A 14176-nucleotide genomic window follows, 5' to 3' on the forward strand; every position below is an offset into this window, starting at 1 on the left:
ATACTAGTATGGGATGGGTGAATCCTTGCCCGAATAATTTCCCATCGATCAGGGTGCACTTGCTTGAATTTTTCTTGATTTTCCGAGCTGCTGCGGGATCTAACGAGAGTACTTCATCGGCCAAGTAGCGCTGGTAGGCCGTCATCCAAGTTTCTCCTTATTCGACCTGGTGAACTTGCGACTCTATCTCCCAGCAACCATATACTTGCTTATTTTGGGTGTTTTCATCATCTCCCGTGTTAAAGACTAATGACTCCTCTTCGTCCCTTCCGATGTGCTAACATGCTGAAATTTTGCCATATTATCCGTGGTAGTTCGAGGTGTCTTCAGGGTCTCCTGAATCACCGTCCTCTGCCTGCCCCCCTTGCCTGAACTGACGAGTTTCGCAAGCAAGTCAGCTCCGACATTTTGTTCTCTGGGTACATGGACTAACTCGAACACTTCGAACGACTCCTTCAGCACCTGGACGTATTCTAGGTATGCGGCCATCTGAGGGTCTTTAGCTTGGTATTCCCCCGTGACCTGGCCTGTAACTAACAAGGAATCACTTTTTGCCAACAACCGCTTTGCTCCCATCTCTTTAGCCAACAACATTCCCGCGATCAGGGCCTCATACTCCGCCTGGTTGTTGCTGGCCTTAAAAGCGAACCGTAAGGCCTGCTCAATTAGTAACCCATCCGGACCCTCCGAAATAACACTTGCTCCACTACCTTGTTGGTTTGAGGAACTGTCTACAGAGAGTACCCACTTGAAATCCGCCCCTTCCTGGTGTGTGGCTGCTGAGGAGAGTTCTACTACGAAGTCGACATAGATCTGGCCCTTGATGGGGCCCCTAGGTTCGTAGTGTATGTCGAATTTGTTAGAATGGATGGCTTTAAACTAGAGGGGGGGTGAATTGTTTAAAGAGGGTTTTCGCAAACTTTTAAGTCAAGAATGAAATTATCTCAAGAAACAATTGATAAGGAATCCAGTTTGCCAAAACAGCAGTACCAGAAAAACAATCGGTTGTTTATACCAGCAAACAAATATCAAAAATGAATTTAAAAAGATTAAGGATAGAGAGATTGCACACAGATGTTTATACTGGTTCACTCTAAACCCAGAGCTACATCCAGTCTTCTCAGAAACCACTGAGGAAATTCACTAAGCAACCACACCTTGATCACTTACACCACAACCAAGAAAGTGACCTTGATTCCCTCAAGACACACACTTCTCTTGGCCAACACACCAACACTAAGATTGCTGATCTTGATCCCCTCAAGAACACACAACAAATCTCAGCAAACACACAAATGAAACTTGTTTAACAGAGTACAAGGATTACACTTGTTACAGAAGATAATCTGAAATCAATACAAGCCAAAATCCTATTCCACACACTTTGATCAATCACAAACTCTAAGCAATCTCAACTCTTTGAAAAATCTCAAAATCTCTATTCAAAAACTTGTTACTCAAATATGTTTTTCTGAATTTATTCAAAGATATTGTTTGTTATCAAATCTTAACAAACTATTAATTGCATTTAAAGGATTGGTCAAAGCATTTAAAGACTGGAGCGTAAGCAGTTAAATCATCTAAAGCTCAGTCAAAGATAAAACAGTTTTTCTGTTATGGTACCAAAACAAACAATCGGTTGTTTCCTCGAATCAATCGGTTGTTTTGGTTTCAACAGCTCAACCATTTGAAAAACAGTTTTCAATCTTTTCTAAAAACATCTAAGTATAAACAATCGGTTGTTTCGACAAAACAATAGGTTGTTTTTAGCTTAGTTTGAAAAACATTTTTTCTTTCAAAAAGATTGAGAATGCCTATGCTTTGGATTCAATCAAGAGGTGGATTACAATACACAATCTACCCCAGAACCTATCTAGGCCAGCACAGCAACAACAAGCACAACCAAGGCTTCAACATCCTTCAAAGGGTTTGGATTCTTCAAAGCTTGAACACCACTTGGTTCAACAGAATTCAGACAGTTCCACCACCCATCGCGTCATCCTTCCCGCCACATCTGGTTTTTGCAAAACTTTGCGGATCGGAAGGTCCGTCATCACTATCACTGTGAAGCTCATGAAGTAGTGGCAGAGTCTTCTTGCTGAAAATACCACTACTAGGGCCGCCTTTTCTAAGGCCTGGTATCTTACCTTCGACCCCTGCAATACCTTGTTGACGAAGTAGATTGGTCTCTGTACCTGGTCCTGCTCCTGTAATAGGACGAAACTGATCGCCCTTTCTGTAATTGCGAAGTATAAACGAAGTGGGGTACCTAACTCTGGCTTGCACAACACCGGAGGGCTGACCAGGTACTCCTTCAATTTGACGAATGCCTCCTCACACTCACGGGTCCAGACGAACCTGTTGTTCCTTTTCAGGCCCTGGAAATAAGAGTGACCCTTGTCTCCTCCCGCGGATACAAACCTGAACAGAGCGGCCATGCGCCGTGTCATCTTTCACTGAGATCGGGCTTCTCATAGCTATTATGGCAGCACACTTCTCGGGGTTTGCCTCGATTCCTCGTTCAGTGAGTAGGAAATCCATGAATTTCCCTGCCTCCACTTCGAATATGCACTTCTCTGGGTTCAACTTTAGCCTGTATTTTGCTATCGTAGTGAATAGTTCTTCCAGATTAGTTACGTCTTGTTCCCTCTGCTGGGAGTTGACCACCATGTCATCTACATACGCTTGGACATTCCGCCCCAACATTGGCGCTAGTACCCTGTCCATTAGTCGTTGGTAGGTGGCCCCTGCATTTTTTAGCCCAAAGGGCATGGCCTTATAGCAATAACAAGATGACTCTGTCATGAACGCGGTCTTGCACTCATCCTTGGGATGCATCATGATTTGTTTGTAGCCAGAGAAGGCATCCAGGAAGCTAAGTAACCTGCAGCCCGAGGCACTGTCCACTAAGGCATCGATGTTGGGCAGCGGGTAAGAATCCTTTGGGAAGGCTTTGTTGAGATCCGTGAAATCCACACACATCCTTCATTTCCCATTTGCTTTCTTTACTAGTACCACATTGGCTAGCCATTCGGGGTACTGGATTTCCCTGATGTGGCCAACCTTCAACAACTTCTCCGTTTCTTCCCGTATGACCTGACGCTTCTCTCCGTTGAACTTTCATCTTCTCTGACAGACAGGACGGACGCTGGGGTCCATAGTGAGGCGATGACATAGGAAATCAGGGTCAATACCGGGCATGTCGGCGACGGACCATGCAAAGGCGTCGAGGTGTCGTGCTATGACCCCGGCGACTTGATCCTGTGACTCCTTACTCAAAGACTGCCCAAGTTTGAACATCTTTCCTCCGATATCCTTCTCCACCACACATCCAGCGGGCTCGGGCCGATTTTCTTGGATGATCTCTTCATGGGTCACTCTGTCTTCCCTCGGTGGTCTGGTTGTGACAAAGAACACCCCTCTCTTCATCTTGAGGTTGTTCTCGTAACACTTTTTAGCCTCCCTTTGGTCAAACTTGATGGTGATCACTGCTCCCTCAAGGGAAGGTAATTTCACCTTCATGTGTCTCGTGCAGGGAACTGCTCCCAGCCTGTTCAAGGCTGGTCTCCCGAACAGTATGTTGTAAGCCGATGGTGCGTTGACGACGAGGTACCTAATGCTAGTAGTGCGTGAAGACGTGTCGTCTGTGAACGTTGTCCTTAATTCGATATACTCGTGAACCTCCACCTCATCCCCTGCAAAACCATACAAACACCCGGTGTAGGGCTTTAATTGGTCCGTAGATAGCTGCAAGCGGTCGAAGGTTGTCAGGAATATAACATCGGCCGAACTTCCTTGATCTACAAGGACAATGCACCCTTCTCCCGGTTGTGACTAGAGAAACCACCACCGGATCATTATTGTGAGGTATAACATCTCGGAGGTCAGTTTTCATGAAGGTGAGGTCGACATCGGGAATTAGATCTACCTGTAGTACTTTTGTTGTCGTCACCCCTCGTACATACTTTTTCTGCTGGGAGGCAGTGCATCCCCCTCCTGAGAATCCTCCCGAGATAGTGTTTACCTCTCCGTGAATAGGCACCTCGTAACCCTGATCTACTCCCGTAGTCGCCGACGTCTGATCATCTGGCACTTCTTGAAGGTAGTCTTTCAAGAAACTGCTCTTTACCAATTCATCTAGTTGATGCGCCAAGGCTAGGCAGTTTCGTATGTAGTGGCCATTTGCTTGGTGAAATTCGAACCAAGCGTTCTTGTTGGGCCCCATCTTCCTATCGATATTCGCCGGTACCTTCAGTCTTGCCGCTATGTTTGGGATAACGATCAACTCCTTGAGCTCCACTCGAAAGTTATCTTTCGGGGGAGGATCCCTTCACGTGCGTGCCCCCACCTGGGCCCGCTCCTAGGGTTTTTCCGCCCCTTTCTTCTTCGCGGTTGTTTCATGGACCCTCATAGGCTGGGGTCGGGCGACTGCTCGAGGTTGGACAGGGCCGACGAGACCTTGCTTCTGTGTTACTCGATCATCTGCGACAATGTGTGCTAACGCTCGACGTCTAATCTCCGTGAACGTCTTCAGGTAAACTCTTAGCAATGATTCGCTGAAAGTTCCAGGTAGCATTCCTTTAACAAAAGCATGAACTATCATGGCCTCATCAATGGGCTTCAATCTAACCACTTGAATCCCGAACCTGTTCAGGTAGTCCTTCATGGACTCCCCCTGGTACTGCTTGACATAAAAAACATCCTAAGAAAGCCGGGCGGGGGCCTTGTTTACAAGGTACTGTTCCATGAACAGTGTGGCAAACTGGTTGAAGCTAGTGATGTATCCGTCGGGTAGGCTGATGAACCACTCTAGTGCCGCGCCTGATAGTGTGCTCATAAGCATCTTGCAGTAGACGACGTCAGATCCCCTGATGAGCATCATCTGGGTGTGGAATGCTGTGAGATGGGCCTCTAGGTCCTCTACTCTTGTGAAGGAGACTTTCAGACCTAAGGACGTTGTTGGTAAAGTGGCATTCATGATCGCTCGCGAGAATGGCATGAGACGTGCCCTAAGTGGTACTGGTGGTGCACGTTCGTCCGCCGCACGCTCTCCTACCTGTTGTAGGTCCCTTCGCAGTTCCTCATTGGCTCTGCGCAATTTTGCGTTGTCCGCTCAGGAAGCCGCTACTTTCGCTTGGAGAGCGCGCATCGTATCCAAGATTTGCTGCGTGGTCACGTTGTTCCCCTCGGAGGGTACCCTTCCTGATGGAGATCAAGTTCAAGAAGAAGAAGCCGAAGATGAAGATGCTCAAAAGGATATTCGCTCATCATCCTTTTCATCTCAAAGGATTACTAGTTGCAAATTTAAGGAATTAAGAAGTAGTGGTCAATTGTTTTCTCTTTTTGTAGTATCTTTTGTATAATCTTTAAAAATGCTTAAATATAGTCTTTAGGAAAGGTGCTAAGAGGGAAACCTAAATATACCTCTTATGTAAAGCATCTTTAGATATTAGTTTTAGAACATTCTAGTAGTTGACCCTTCATCACTCACTTTAGGCGCTAGAAAGTGAGAGATTTGCAAGGGACCTTTTGGATAGCTTCTTGTGTAAGCTTCTTGTACTTCATGATCGGTCCTCCTCCTATATAAGGAGGGCTTGAGTCCTTCTAAATACAGAATTGATATTTTGACTACCGAAATTCTCCCAAATTGGTGAGTGCTTGAGAGACTTGTGTCTTCTCTTACCTAGTCTTATCTTGAGAGCAATCTTGGAGCCTCAAGTGGCGGCATCTACACTCATCTTGGAGCTTTGCATCCTTCAAGTTGCGTGTTCCTCTCCAAGGACTCCAACCACATAATTTCTCTTGTTCCTTCCATCTTATTCATCCATTTCTGTTCCTGCCGGTTGACCTAGGTGTATCTTTGTGCGCGACCTTGCCCGTCAGCTAGGGACACCTTCCTTCTGGTAACCTGTGAGCACCTGCAAAGAAGTGGACAAATGGGCGCCCTAGCGGCCGTTTGCACTCCGACGCTCAAGTCAGCTAACAAGAAACACCAAAACTCTACACCTCCGTATCGGAGCATCGTGGATGGCTCTCTAAAGGTGGTAAAAGGAACTGTGTATTGTGTGCTGTTTCTGGTTCTGGCAAACGATCCTTCTCTAGTCCCTTGTGCGTAACCTCAAGGCTCGAGCAAGCAACTAGAGTGTGTTCTGGGGAAAATTTGCCAAAAGTCCGATCCTTGCTTCAAACGCTCAAAAACCCTTTTAACGCCACCCTGCATTAAACACATCTTAAAGCGCATTTAACACGTTTCCTTAAAACCTTTAATGGGGGCATTTAAAGCACTTTTAAAGCATTTAAAGCGTTAACTGAAAAACATACCTGATGAGGAAACATTTAACGTTTCCTCATTTACTTTCTCTGCTAACTTCTCGTTGACTTACGATCTTTCTCTGACTTGATTACTATCACGCGTAGAGGGACCTCGTGGCGCCGTATCCCAATCTTAGGGACATTCCGTCGCGCGAGTTCCCTTCTTCTCGAAGTGCCGCTAGCGCAGGGGTTGACATTCTGGGTGCCAACTCATGCTCCCCAGGTTTCAGTCACTTACCCTGGGAGTGTATCTACCTTCCTCTCACACCACGCCCCTGGTTCGTCCCTGGGCATGACCTTCTCTTGGGTCGTATCTATCCCAGGGAGCACCCTGAGGTGGCGTGGGCTTCACGAGTCGGGTTGCTCCCTACTGGCGCTAGTACCATGGCCTTGAAGCCACCTTTCTCTTCACTTTATTACCGTTTCTGAGCTAGGCGGGCCCGAAGCCCCGTGGCGTTACTCCCTCTATGGTCTTTCCTACCCATGGGTATCGGGGAGTAACACTGCTGGTGGCTTGCTTGGCGACGCCTTATCTTGGCAACGCCCTATCTTGGCGACGCCTTGTCTTGGCGACACCTTATGTAGTCACTCTGTTGACTTCCATTCATTGGGGCCCTTCGTGTGGTCCCACCATATGTTGACCTTGGCCCCGACGTTGACTTTGACTTTGGTCAACGCCCGGGGACGGGACGGTACACAAGCACCCCAGTCTTGAGCTGATGACTTGTCTTCAGCGAAAAGACTAAGGCCTCGCCCACACTATCTACGTGGCACCCTGGTGACGTGTCATTCTTGCTGACGCGACATTTCCCGAACCCTTGACGTGACATTCCCCGAGCAGTTGAAATGTTCTTAATGGCTGATGGGACATCCTCTGAATTGGAAAAAGTAACGCTTTTTGGATCACGCTTAATCGCTCGCCACGTGGCCCATCACGCGGTCATCATCCAAAGCCTCTTGCGCTCCCAACGAGCGCCTAATCCTGCGACACGTGGCATCATCAAACGGTCACCATCTGTTGCCTCTTGCGCTCCTCGTAACGTTTCAGTTACCTAAAACCCCGCGCTCGAAGCCACTGTTTCATCCACACTCTTCGCATTCTCGCACTGTTCATCTTCTTCGAGCTCTCTCTCTGCGGTCTCCGTTCTCTCCTTCGCACTTCCACCTCTCACCTACTCCGATACTCAAAGGTACGATTTTTTCCACCCTTGCTGACTCTTCTCCTTCGCTGTTTTGCTTTGTGTGTGAATGAACTGCCTGGGACTGTTTACTTTCTTGTATTCTCGTGTTGTTCTTGTGCCTCTCTGTTTCCCCTCATTCTTCTTTTTCTCGCGTGGGTAGGGTTTGCCAAGGGTTTCTCTTTTTCCCCCTTTTCCTTCCTCAAACCCCTTTTCGCTGAACCCTTTCTTTTTCTTCATTCTTCAGCTCTTGATCCGATGGCGCGAAACAAGACTACTGCTACTCCACCACCCCCCAGGTCCAACTACAAGGAGGAATACCGATGGGCCTCCGATGAACTCCTTGCGTTGTGCTCTACATTAACCTCCGTCGAAGACGTTGAGGCCCACAGGGGGACCCCACGCTCTACAATTTCATCGCCTTCCACAAAACCCATGACTCCCACATCTTCGTATGTCGTGTAAAGCCGGGGGAACCCGTTTGTGTGGGCGAAAGGGCTACTACGGGAAGTCCTTTCTTCTTCGTCTACCAAATGGTATTCAAGCGAGTGGGTCTGCGTCTCCCCTTTACTCCCTTCGAACGGGAGTTGCTTACTATAATCAACACCGCCCCTGCCCAGCTTCATCCCAACAGTTGGGCCTTCATGAGGGGTTTTCAAATTCTTTGTGGGTATCTGGGCATCCCTTCCTCTGTGGACGTCTTTCTTCACTTTTTCGAGGTGAAGAAACAGGGCAAAAGCCTCTGGATGAGCTTCTCTGGCGTCACCGGTCGCATCATCCTCACCCTCTTCCAAAACTCATTCAAGGGGTGGAAGGGGAAGTTCTTCAAGGTGCGTGCAACTAAATTCGATCCCACTGCACTGGAGGGCTTCCCCTTGTACTGGTCGGAGAAACCCATATCGACCAAGCCCCTGGCCTTGGATGAACTCGCCCCCGCTGACAGGGAGGTATGCAAGGCCTTGGCTGGGCTCGGGGTGGTCTTCGACACCGCCAAGCTCATCGCCAACGAGTTCAATGCTCACGGCCTCTCCACTTAATTTGGTACTTGCTTTTGATTTCACCCACTAGAACTTGCTCGTACTTTGTTTGGTCTCATTTGAATGTAATTGTATTGTATGAACCGTTGTGGTTATATGACCTTACTTTGCATTGCTTGAACCACTGTGGTTGCCTGCATGTGCTTGACTGCTGCTTCTATTCTTCCTCATCTGAATTAGTCTTTGCTTGGTTATTCTGACTATCGCAGGTTCGGTAATGGCTTCTTCAAGGCGCCTCGCACTTGCCAAGTTCTTGAAGAAAGCAAAGTCCACCAAAGAAGGTGGGGACTCCGTCGCCCTCAACGTGCCGCCTACTACTCCCCCAGCTCCTGTCACTTCCCTACCGACTCCACCATCTTCTTCCCAAACATGCCAAACACCTGCCTCTCCTCCTCCCATTGCTGCGGTCCCACTGGCTGCGGCATCAACACATGCTCCAGCACGCCCAGACAAAGGAAAAAGGGTGTTGGAGATAAACTCTGATAGTGAAGATTCAGGTTGCGCCCTGGTCTTCAAAAAGAGGAGACCTGCAAGGGTCCCTACTCTGCCCACCGCGTCTCCCGGTGGCGGGGACTCTCTAAGGGACGACCCTCCAAGCGCTACGTCGCCTCCGCCCCAAGCAGTCCAAGAAGAACAAGATGAAGGGGCCGAGTCGGTTCCTCCGCCGCTACCCCTGCCTGAAGCGGCTGCGGCTTCGGGTTCTGCCCTTCCCGCGCCGGCTCCTGCTCCTTCTCCACGCGAAATACTGATTCCCCGCCCCGTCTACAGGCAGTTGGCGCAGGGATTCAATGAAGGGATGTCACCAGAAAACCCCAATAGGGGAGGAAGCATGCCTTACTACATGGGGGCGTTCCTGGCGGTAGCACTCGATTGGCGCTCCCAGGCCCAGAGTGTTGCCAAGGTGAGGGAGGCCCTCCGAAAACTGAAGCAAGAGATAGGGGCGCTGAAAAAGGAGAAGCAAGCTTGGGGGCTTAGGGAGGAAGCCCACCAAGCTTCACTGAAGCTGGCCTAAGAGGGAAAGGAGGGGGCTGAAGCATACGCGCGTGAGGTTGAACAAGCATATGCAGACCTGCTAGCCCACTTCACCTCCCACCAAATCCAGAATATTGGTCTCCAAGAGGTGGCTCGTGCCTCCGAAGTGCAGCAGAAAAAACTTGAAGAACTGTACGCTGTTTGAGGGCAGAAGCTGGCTGAGACTGAGGGCGCCCAGGCGGCGCAGGTCGAGGCCTTTGACCTTCTCCAAGCTGAAGCCAACAAGCTCCAGGTGGGGAAGGAGTTCTTGGACAAGCAGCTGGCGTCCAAGGATTCTAGGATCAACGAGCTGGAGAGGGAAAACCAGGAGCTCACCGGCATGATGGCGGGCGTGTTCGACGAGGGCTTCCAGGAGGCTCTAGTTCAAGCATCTTGCGAGAACCCCAGGATCAATGTCTCGAACTGTGACCCTACCCACCACGTCGTTGATGGGAAAGTTGTTCCTCTTGAACTGGGCCATTGAACTGCAAACCCTCAGCCTCCGTCTTTTGCTCTTTATCTTTTTCCTGCGCTTGATAACTTCGTAAATACTTTGAACTATTTGTATTTTGTTGGAACAGTGGGTATTAATTGACATTATCCTTGTCCTTAATCTTCACTTTAACACTTGCATGTTTCTGAGGAATTAAGTGCTGTTTGACTGCTATCTTTACCTTTGTTCTTCATTCGTGTATGCTTTAACTGCTTCGCCTGTACTTCCATCTGTTTTTTTCGCTATACTGGGCGAACTTGTACCTATGGCGCTTAGGTAGCACATAATCTTATCTTCTCTTTCTTTTACCCATCACTTCTAACTTTCACCTCGAAACCTGTTCCGCCTTTGTATCTGCAAGGGTTCTACCTCGTGAAGACGCTGGCTGCTCCGCCATTGCTCAAATGCAAAAGTTGAACTTGATCTCTTCCGGCTTCGCCATCGCTCGAGGGTGTGGAGGCTCATCTGTCTTCTGTACTGAGTGTCCACGCTCGAGAAGAGACCTGCTCTGGGCCTAAACACTTGGGACAAAGTCGCACTTCAGTGCCCACACCCATGGAGAGGCCTGTCTAACAGCGCCGTATCGTCCATGGAGTGTCTCAAACACCAAGGCAATCTGTCCCTTAACTCTTGGTGCTTGGCGCCCATGCCTAAGGAGAGGGCCTATTACAGCAGCGCCGTATCGTCCTCAGGGTGTCTAGAAACGCCAAGCACTAGGTCGGCTTGAAGCCCCCCCATGGGGTCGCTCCCTCCATGGTCTTTCCTTCCCATGGGTATCGGGGAGCAACGCCGCTGATGACTTGCTTGGCTTCTGGCGATTTCGCCCCCCTCCACAGTCTTTCCTACCTGCAGGTATCGGGGGGCGACGCCATCAGTGCCTTATACCGGCGACGCCTTCAGCGTCTTATACTGGCGACGCCATCAGCGTCTTATACTGGCGAAGCCATCAGCGTCTTATACTGGCTACTTTATCAACGTCTTATACTGGCGACGCCATCAATGTCTTATACTGGCGACACCCTACCTTGGCGACGCCATGTCTTGGCGATGCCTGGTGCGGTCAATCTGTTGACTTTGGCCTTGGCGTTGACTTTGACTCTGACTCTGGTCAACTCCTGAGGGCGGGACACTTGCTTTAGCGAAAAGCCTAAGGTCTCGCCCGCGCCATCCACGTGGCATTTCCCATATCGCTGATGGGACGTTCCCCTGCTCGACTTGATCTTGACATTTTTTGAGCCTTTGACAAGATGTTCTCTTCCTCGCCGGCGCGTCGTACCCTCGGGGACTCTGTCGACACGACGTTCTCTGAATGAGAACAAGTGACGCTAAAGGTCGTCCTCCCATCTCCTAACACGTGGCTCGAACGCACGGTGCTCCTTTTCGTGTCCTTTGGCGCCTCAACTGTAATATTTGGGTCTTTGAAATCCCGTACTTGCACTCATCATTTCTGTGTTTTTGCATCTTCTTCGCACCGTTCCTCTTTCTTCCAAAGAGTTCGTTTCTGCGTTCTTTTCTCACCGACATTTCCTTTCTGTACTCCTGTCGCACCTTTCTCCTTTGATCTTTTGGTTCTTTCACCAACAGCTGGTGCCAGCATGTCTACCAATCCTCCTTCCCCTAGAGCCGAACCTCAAGATCTTTACGCGTGGGCCTCGCGCGAGCTCCTTGATGAATGCTCTAGCCTACTTTCCTCCAGGACCTTGAGGGAACATGTGGGGGACCCGTGTTCCTATGATCATCGTGCCTTCGCGAAGAGGCATGATGACGACATCACCGTGCTCCCTTGCACCTTAGGGGAGCCGGTGTGTGGGGATGAGCGGGCCAACAATGGAGTCCCCTTTTTCTACTTTTACCAGGTGGTCTTTAAAAGCGTAGGCGTGCGCCTGCCCTTCTCTAGGTTCGAGAGGGAACTGCTGACAGAGATCGATGCTGCCCCGACCCAGCTGTACCCTAACAGCTGGGCTTTCGTCAAAGCCTTCGACATACTATTTGGTTTCCTGGGGTGTGCACCCTCTGTGGACATCTTCCTTCACTTCTTTGAGGTGAAGAGGCAAAGGAACAACCTTTGGGTGACCCTCAGCAATGTTCCCGACAGGGTCCTCCTAACCCCATTCCAGCACTCCTTCACAGGGTGGAAGGGTAAGTTCTTCAAGGTTTGTTGTTCTGATCTCGTGCCTTCCGCCCTGGACGGCTTTCCACTGTACTGGGTGAGGGAGACAAGAGCCTTGAAGTCCAGGCCTCTTAAGAGGCTACCTTTGAACGACCAGGCGGCTTGTAAGATCTTGGCCGGGGCGGGGGGCTTTGACGCTGCCGCCTTGATAAGTCTGGAGTACAACGCTGAGGCCTTGGAGAAATATATATGTACGAGAGATTACCTTAAAACCTCCCATCCTTCGCCTTTACTGGCTTTTTGCATGACTAACCTTGTGGTGTCTTCACCATGTTTGTCTCCTTTGATGCAGGTTCGAAGATAGACCGACGACAAAGGTCGCAGCTTGCCCAGGCGTTGAGGGCCGAGAACGGGGCTGCGTCATCCTCCCGCTCAAACTCCGGAGGCCACTGAGATGTGGCCTGATATTGCTTTTCATATGAACATAGGGCGTGTACATGATTGCCCCATTTGTCTAATCTGCCGTTATCACGAACTTTATCTGTAAACCTAACTCTTGAGTTATACTTTGGTTTCGTCTAAGCGCTGCCCATTTTATTTTTGTGTATTTGCGTCTACTTCTGCTTCTTCTGCCATGTTGCGCTTGTTACCTCCGGCACTCCCCTCCATTGTTTTTAGGAGGGTTTATTTTACCTGTACTGAGTGTCCACGCTTAAGGGGAGGCCTACTCTGGGTGCCCTTAGCGTGTCTAACACTAGGGACAAAGTCACGCTTTGGTGCCCACGCCCATGGAGAGGCTGGTATAACAGCGCCGTATCGTCCATGTGGTGTCTCAAACACCAAGGCGACTGGTCCCTTCTCTCTTTGGCGCTTGGTGCCCACGCTTGAGGAGAGGCCTATTACAGCAGCGCCGTATCGTCCTCAGGGTGTCTAAAAACACCAAGGCGAAGGCTCCCGGATTTTACCTTATCGAACATCTGATACCGGGGCTAGCTATTGATACCTGAGGAGGGGGCGTCCCGAAGGAATCCCTTAACCCCTGCTCAAAGACTAAACTCCCAGATCTTGCCTTGTGTTGGACATACCTGTTATCTTGACCTCTAGGCTCATGCATGCGCTCTTACCACTTTCTTTGAATTCCGATGTCATCTCCCCATTTGGCGATGCCTACATTTTGGCGACGCCCCACCTTGGCGGCGTTTCCTTTGGCGACATGTCATTTGGCGACGCCCCTTCTTGGCGACGCCTGATCTTGTGACGCCTAACCTTGGCGACGCTTGATCTTGGCGGCGCCTCGTCTTGGCGATGCCTTATCTTGGCGACGCCTGACGCTGCTTTGAGTCTTTATCTTTTATCTCCTTAACCTTTGGTCTTACACTTCGAATGAGAATAGAAAAACTGAGACAAAGTTTTCTCGAACTTCTTTTTTTACTTGGGTGACCTCATTAAAAAACCCCCGAGAGGGAAAAAGAGTGTCCCCTTTACAAATCGTATTACATTACTCTCCACTTAACATAACTCAATTGAAATAAAATTTCAAATTGGCCGCATTCCAACTGCGCGGAATGGGACCTCCTTCCAAAGTCTCTAGATTGTATGAACCATTCCCCTTGGCTTCGGTGATTCTGAAGGGTCCGGTCCATTTGGGAGACAACTTGTTCTCTAGCTCATATGGGTGAGCTTTCCTCATGACTAAGTCACCAACCTGCAATTGTCGGGGCTTCACCTTGGAGCTATACTGTCGCTCCACTCTTCTCTTCACTGCCTCAGCCTTTATTCTTGCTTCTTCCCTGGCTTCGTCCAATAAGTCCAGATTCACTCGCCTCTCTTCGTTGGATTCTTCAGCCACAAAATTCTGGTAACGTGGCGAGCTCTCGTGAATCTTGACTGGGATCATCGCGTCTGACCCATATACTAGACTGAAAGGCGTCTCCATGGTGGAAGATTGGGGCGTGGTGTGGTATGCCCATACAATCCTTGGCACTTCTTCTGCCCGCGCCCCTTTAGCTTTCTCCAGTCTTCTCTTCAGCCCTCT

The 14176-nt window shown here is 49.5% G+C and overlaps 1 protein-coding gene across 1 annotated transcript; it reads right to left on the reverse strand.

The window, feature by feature from the left end:
• Positions 1-246: 246 nt before the first annotated feature.
• On the reverse strand, positions 247-2982 carry LOC137824835 (uncharacterized). Its single transcript, XM_068630512.1, has 3 exons — positions 2345-2982; positions 1978-2236; positions 247-879 (listed from the first exon to the last, which is right to left on the reverse strand). Exons 1-3 carry the CDS (start codon positions 2980-2982, stop codon positions 247-249), a joined length of 1530 nt encoding a protein of 509 aa, XP_068486613.1.
• Between the last annotated feature and the right edge of the window lie 11194 nt (positions 2983-14176).

This window comes from Phaseolus vulgaris, chromosome 8, assembly GCF_000499845.2.
Source record: "Phaseolus vulgaris cultivar G19833 chromosome 8, P. vulgaris v2.0, whole genome shotgun sequence".
NCBI lineage: Eukaryota > Viridiplantae > Streptophyta > Magnoliopsida > Fabales > Fabaceae > Phaseolus > Phaseolus vulgaris.

Excerpts from the sequence above, each read along its gene's own strand:
- LOC137824835 (XM_068630512.1), bottom strand. The coding sequence starts at position 2,982 with ATGTGTGTGGATTTCACGGATCTCAACAAAGCCTTCCCAAAGGATTCT. Across the intron at positions 2,237-2,344 it reads CAACAGGTTCGTCTGGACCC|AAAGGGCGATCAGTTTCGTC; the intron begins GTGAGTGTGAGG and ends TCGCAATTACAG. Across the intron at positions 880-1,977 it reads ACGCGATGGGTGGTGGAACT|TTTAAAGCCATCCATTCTAA; the intron begins GTCTGAATTCTG and ends CCCCCCCTCTAG.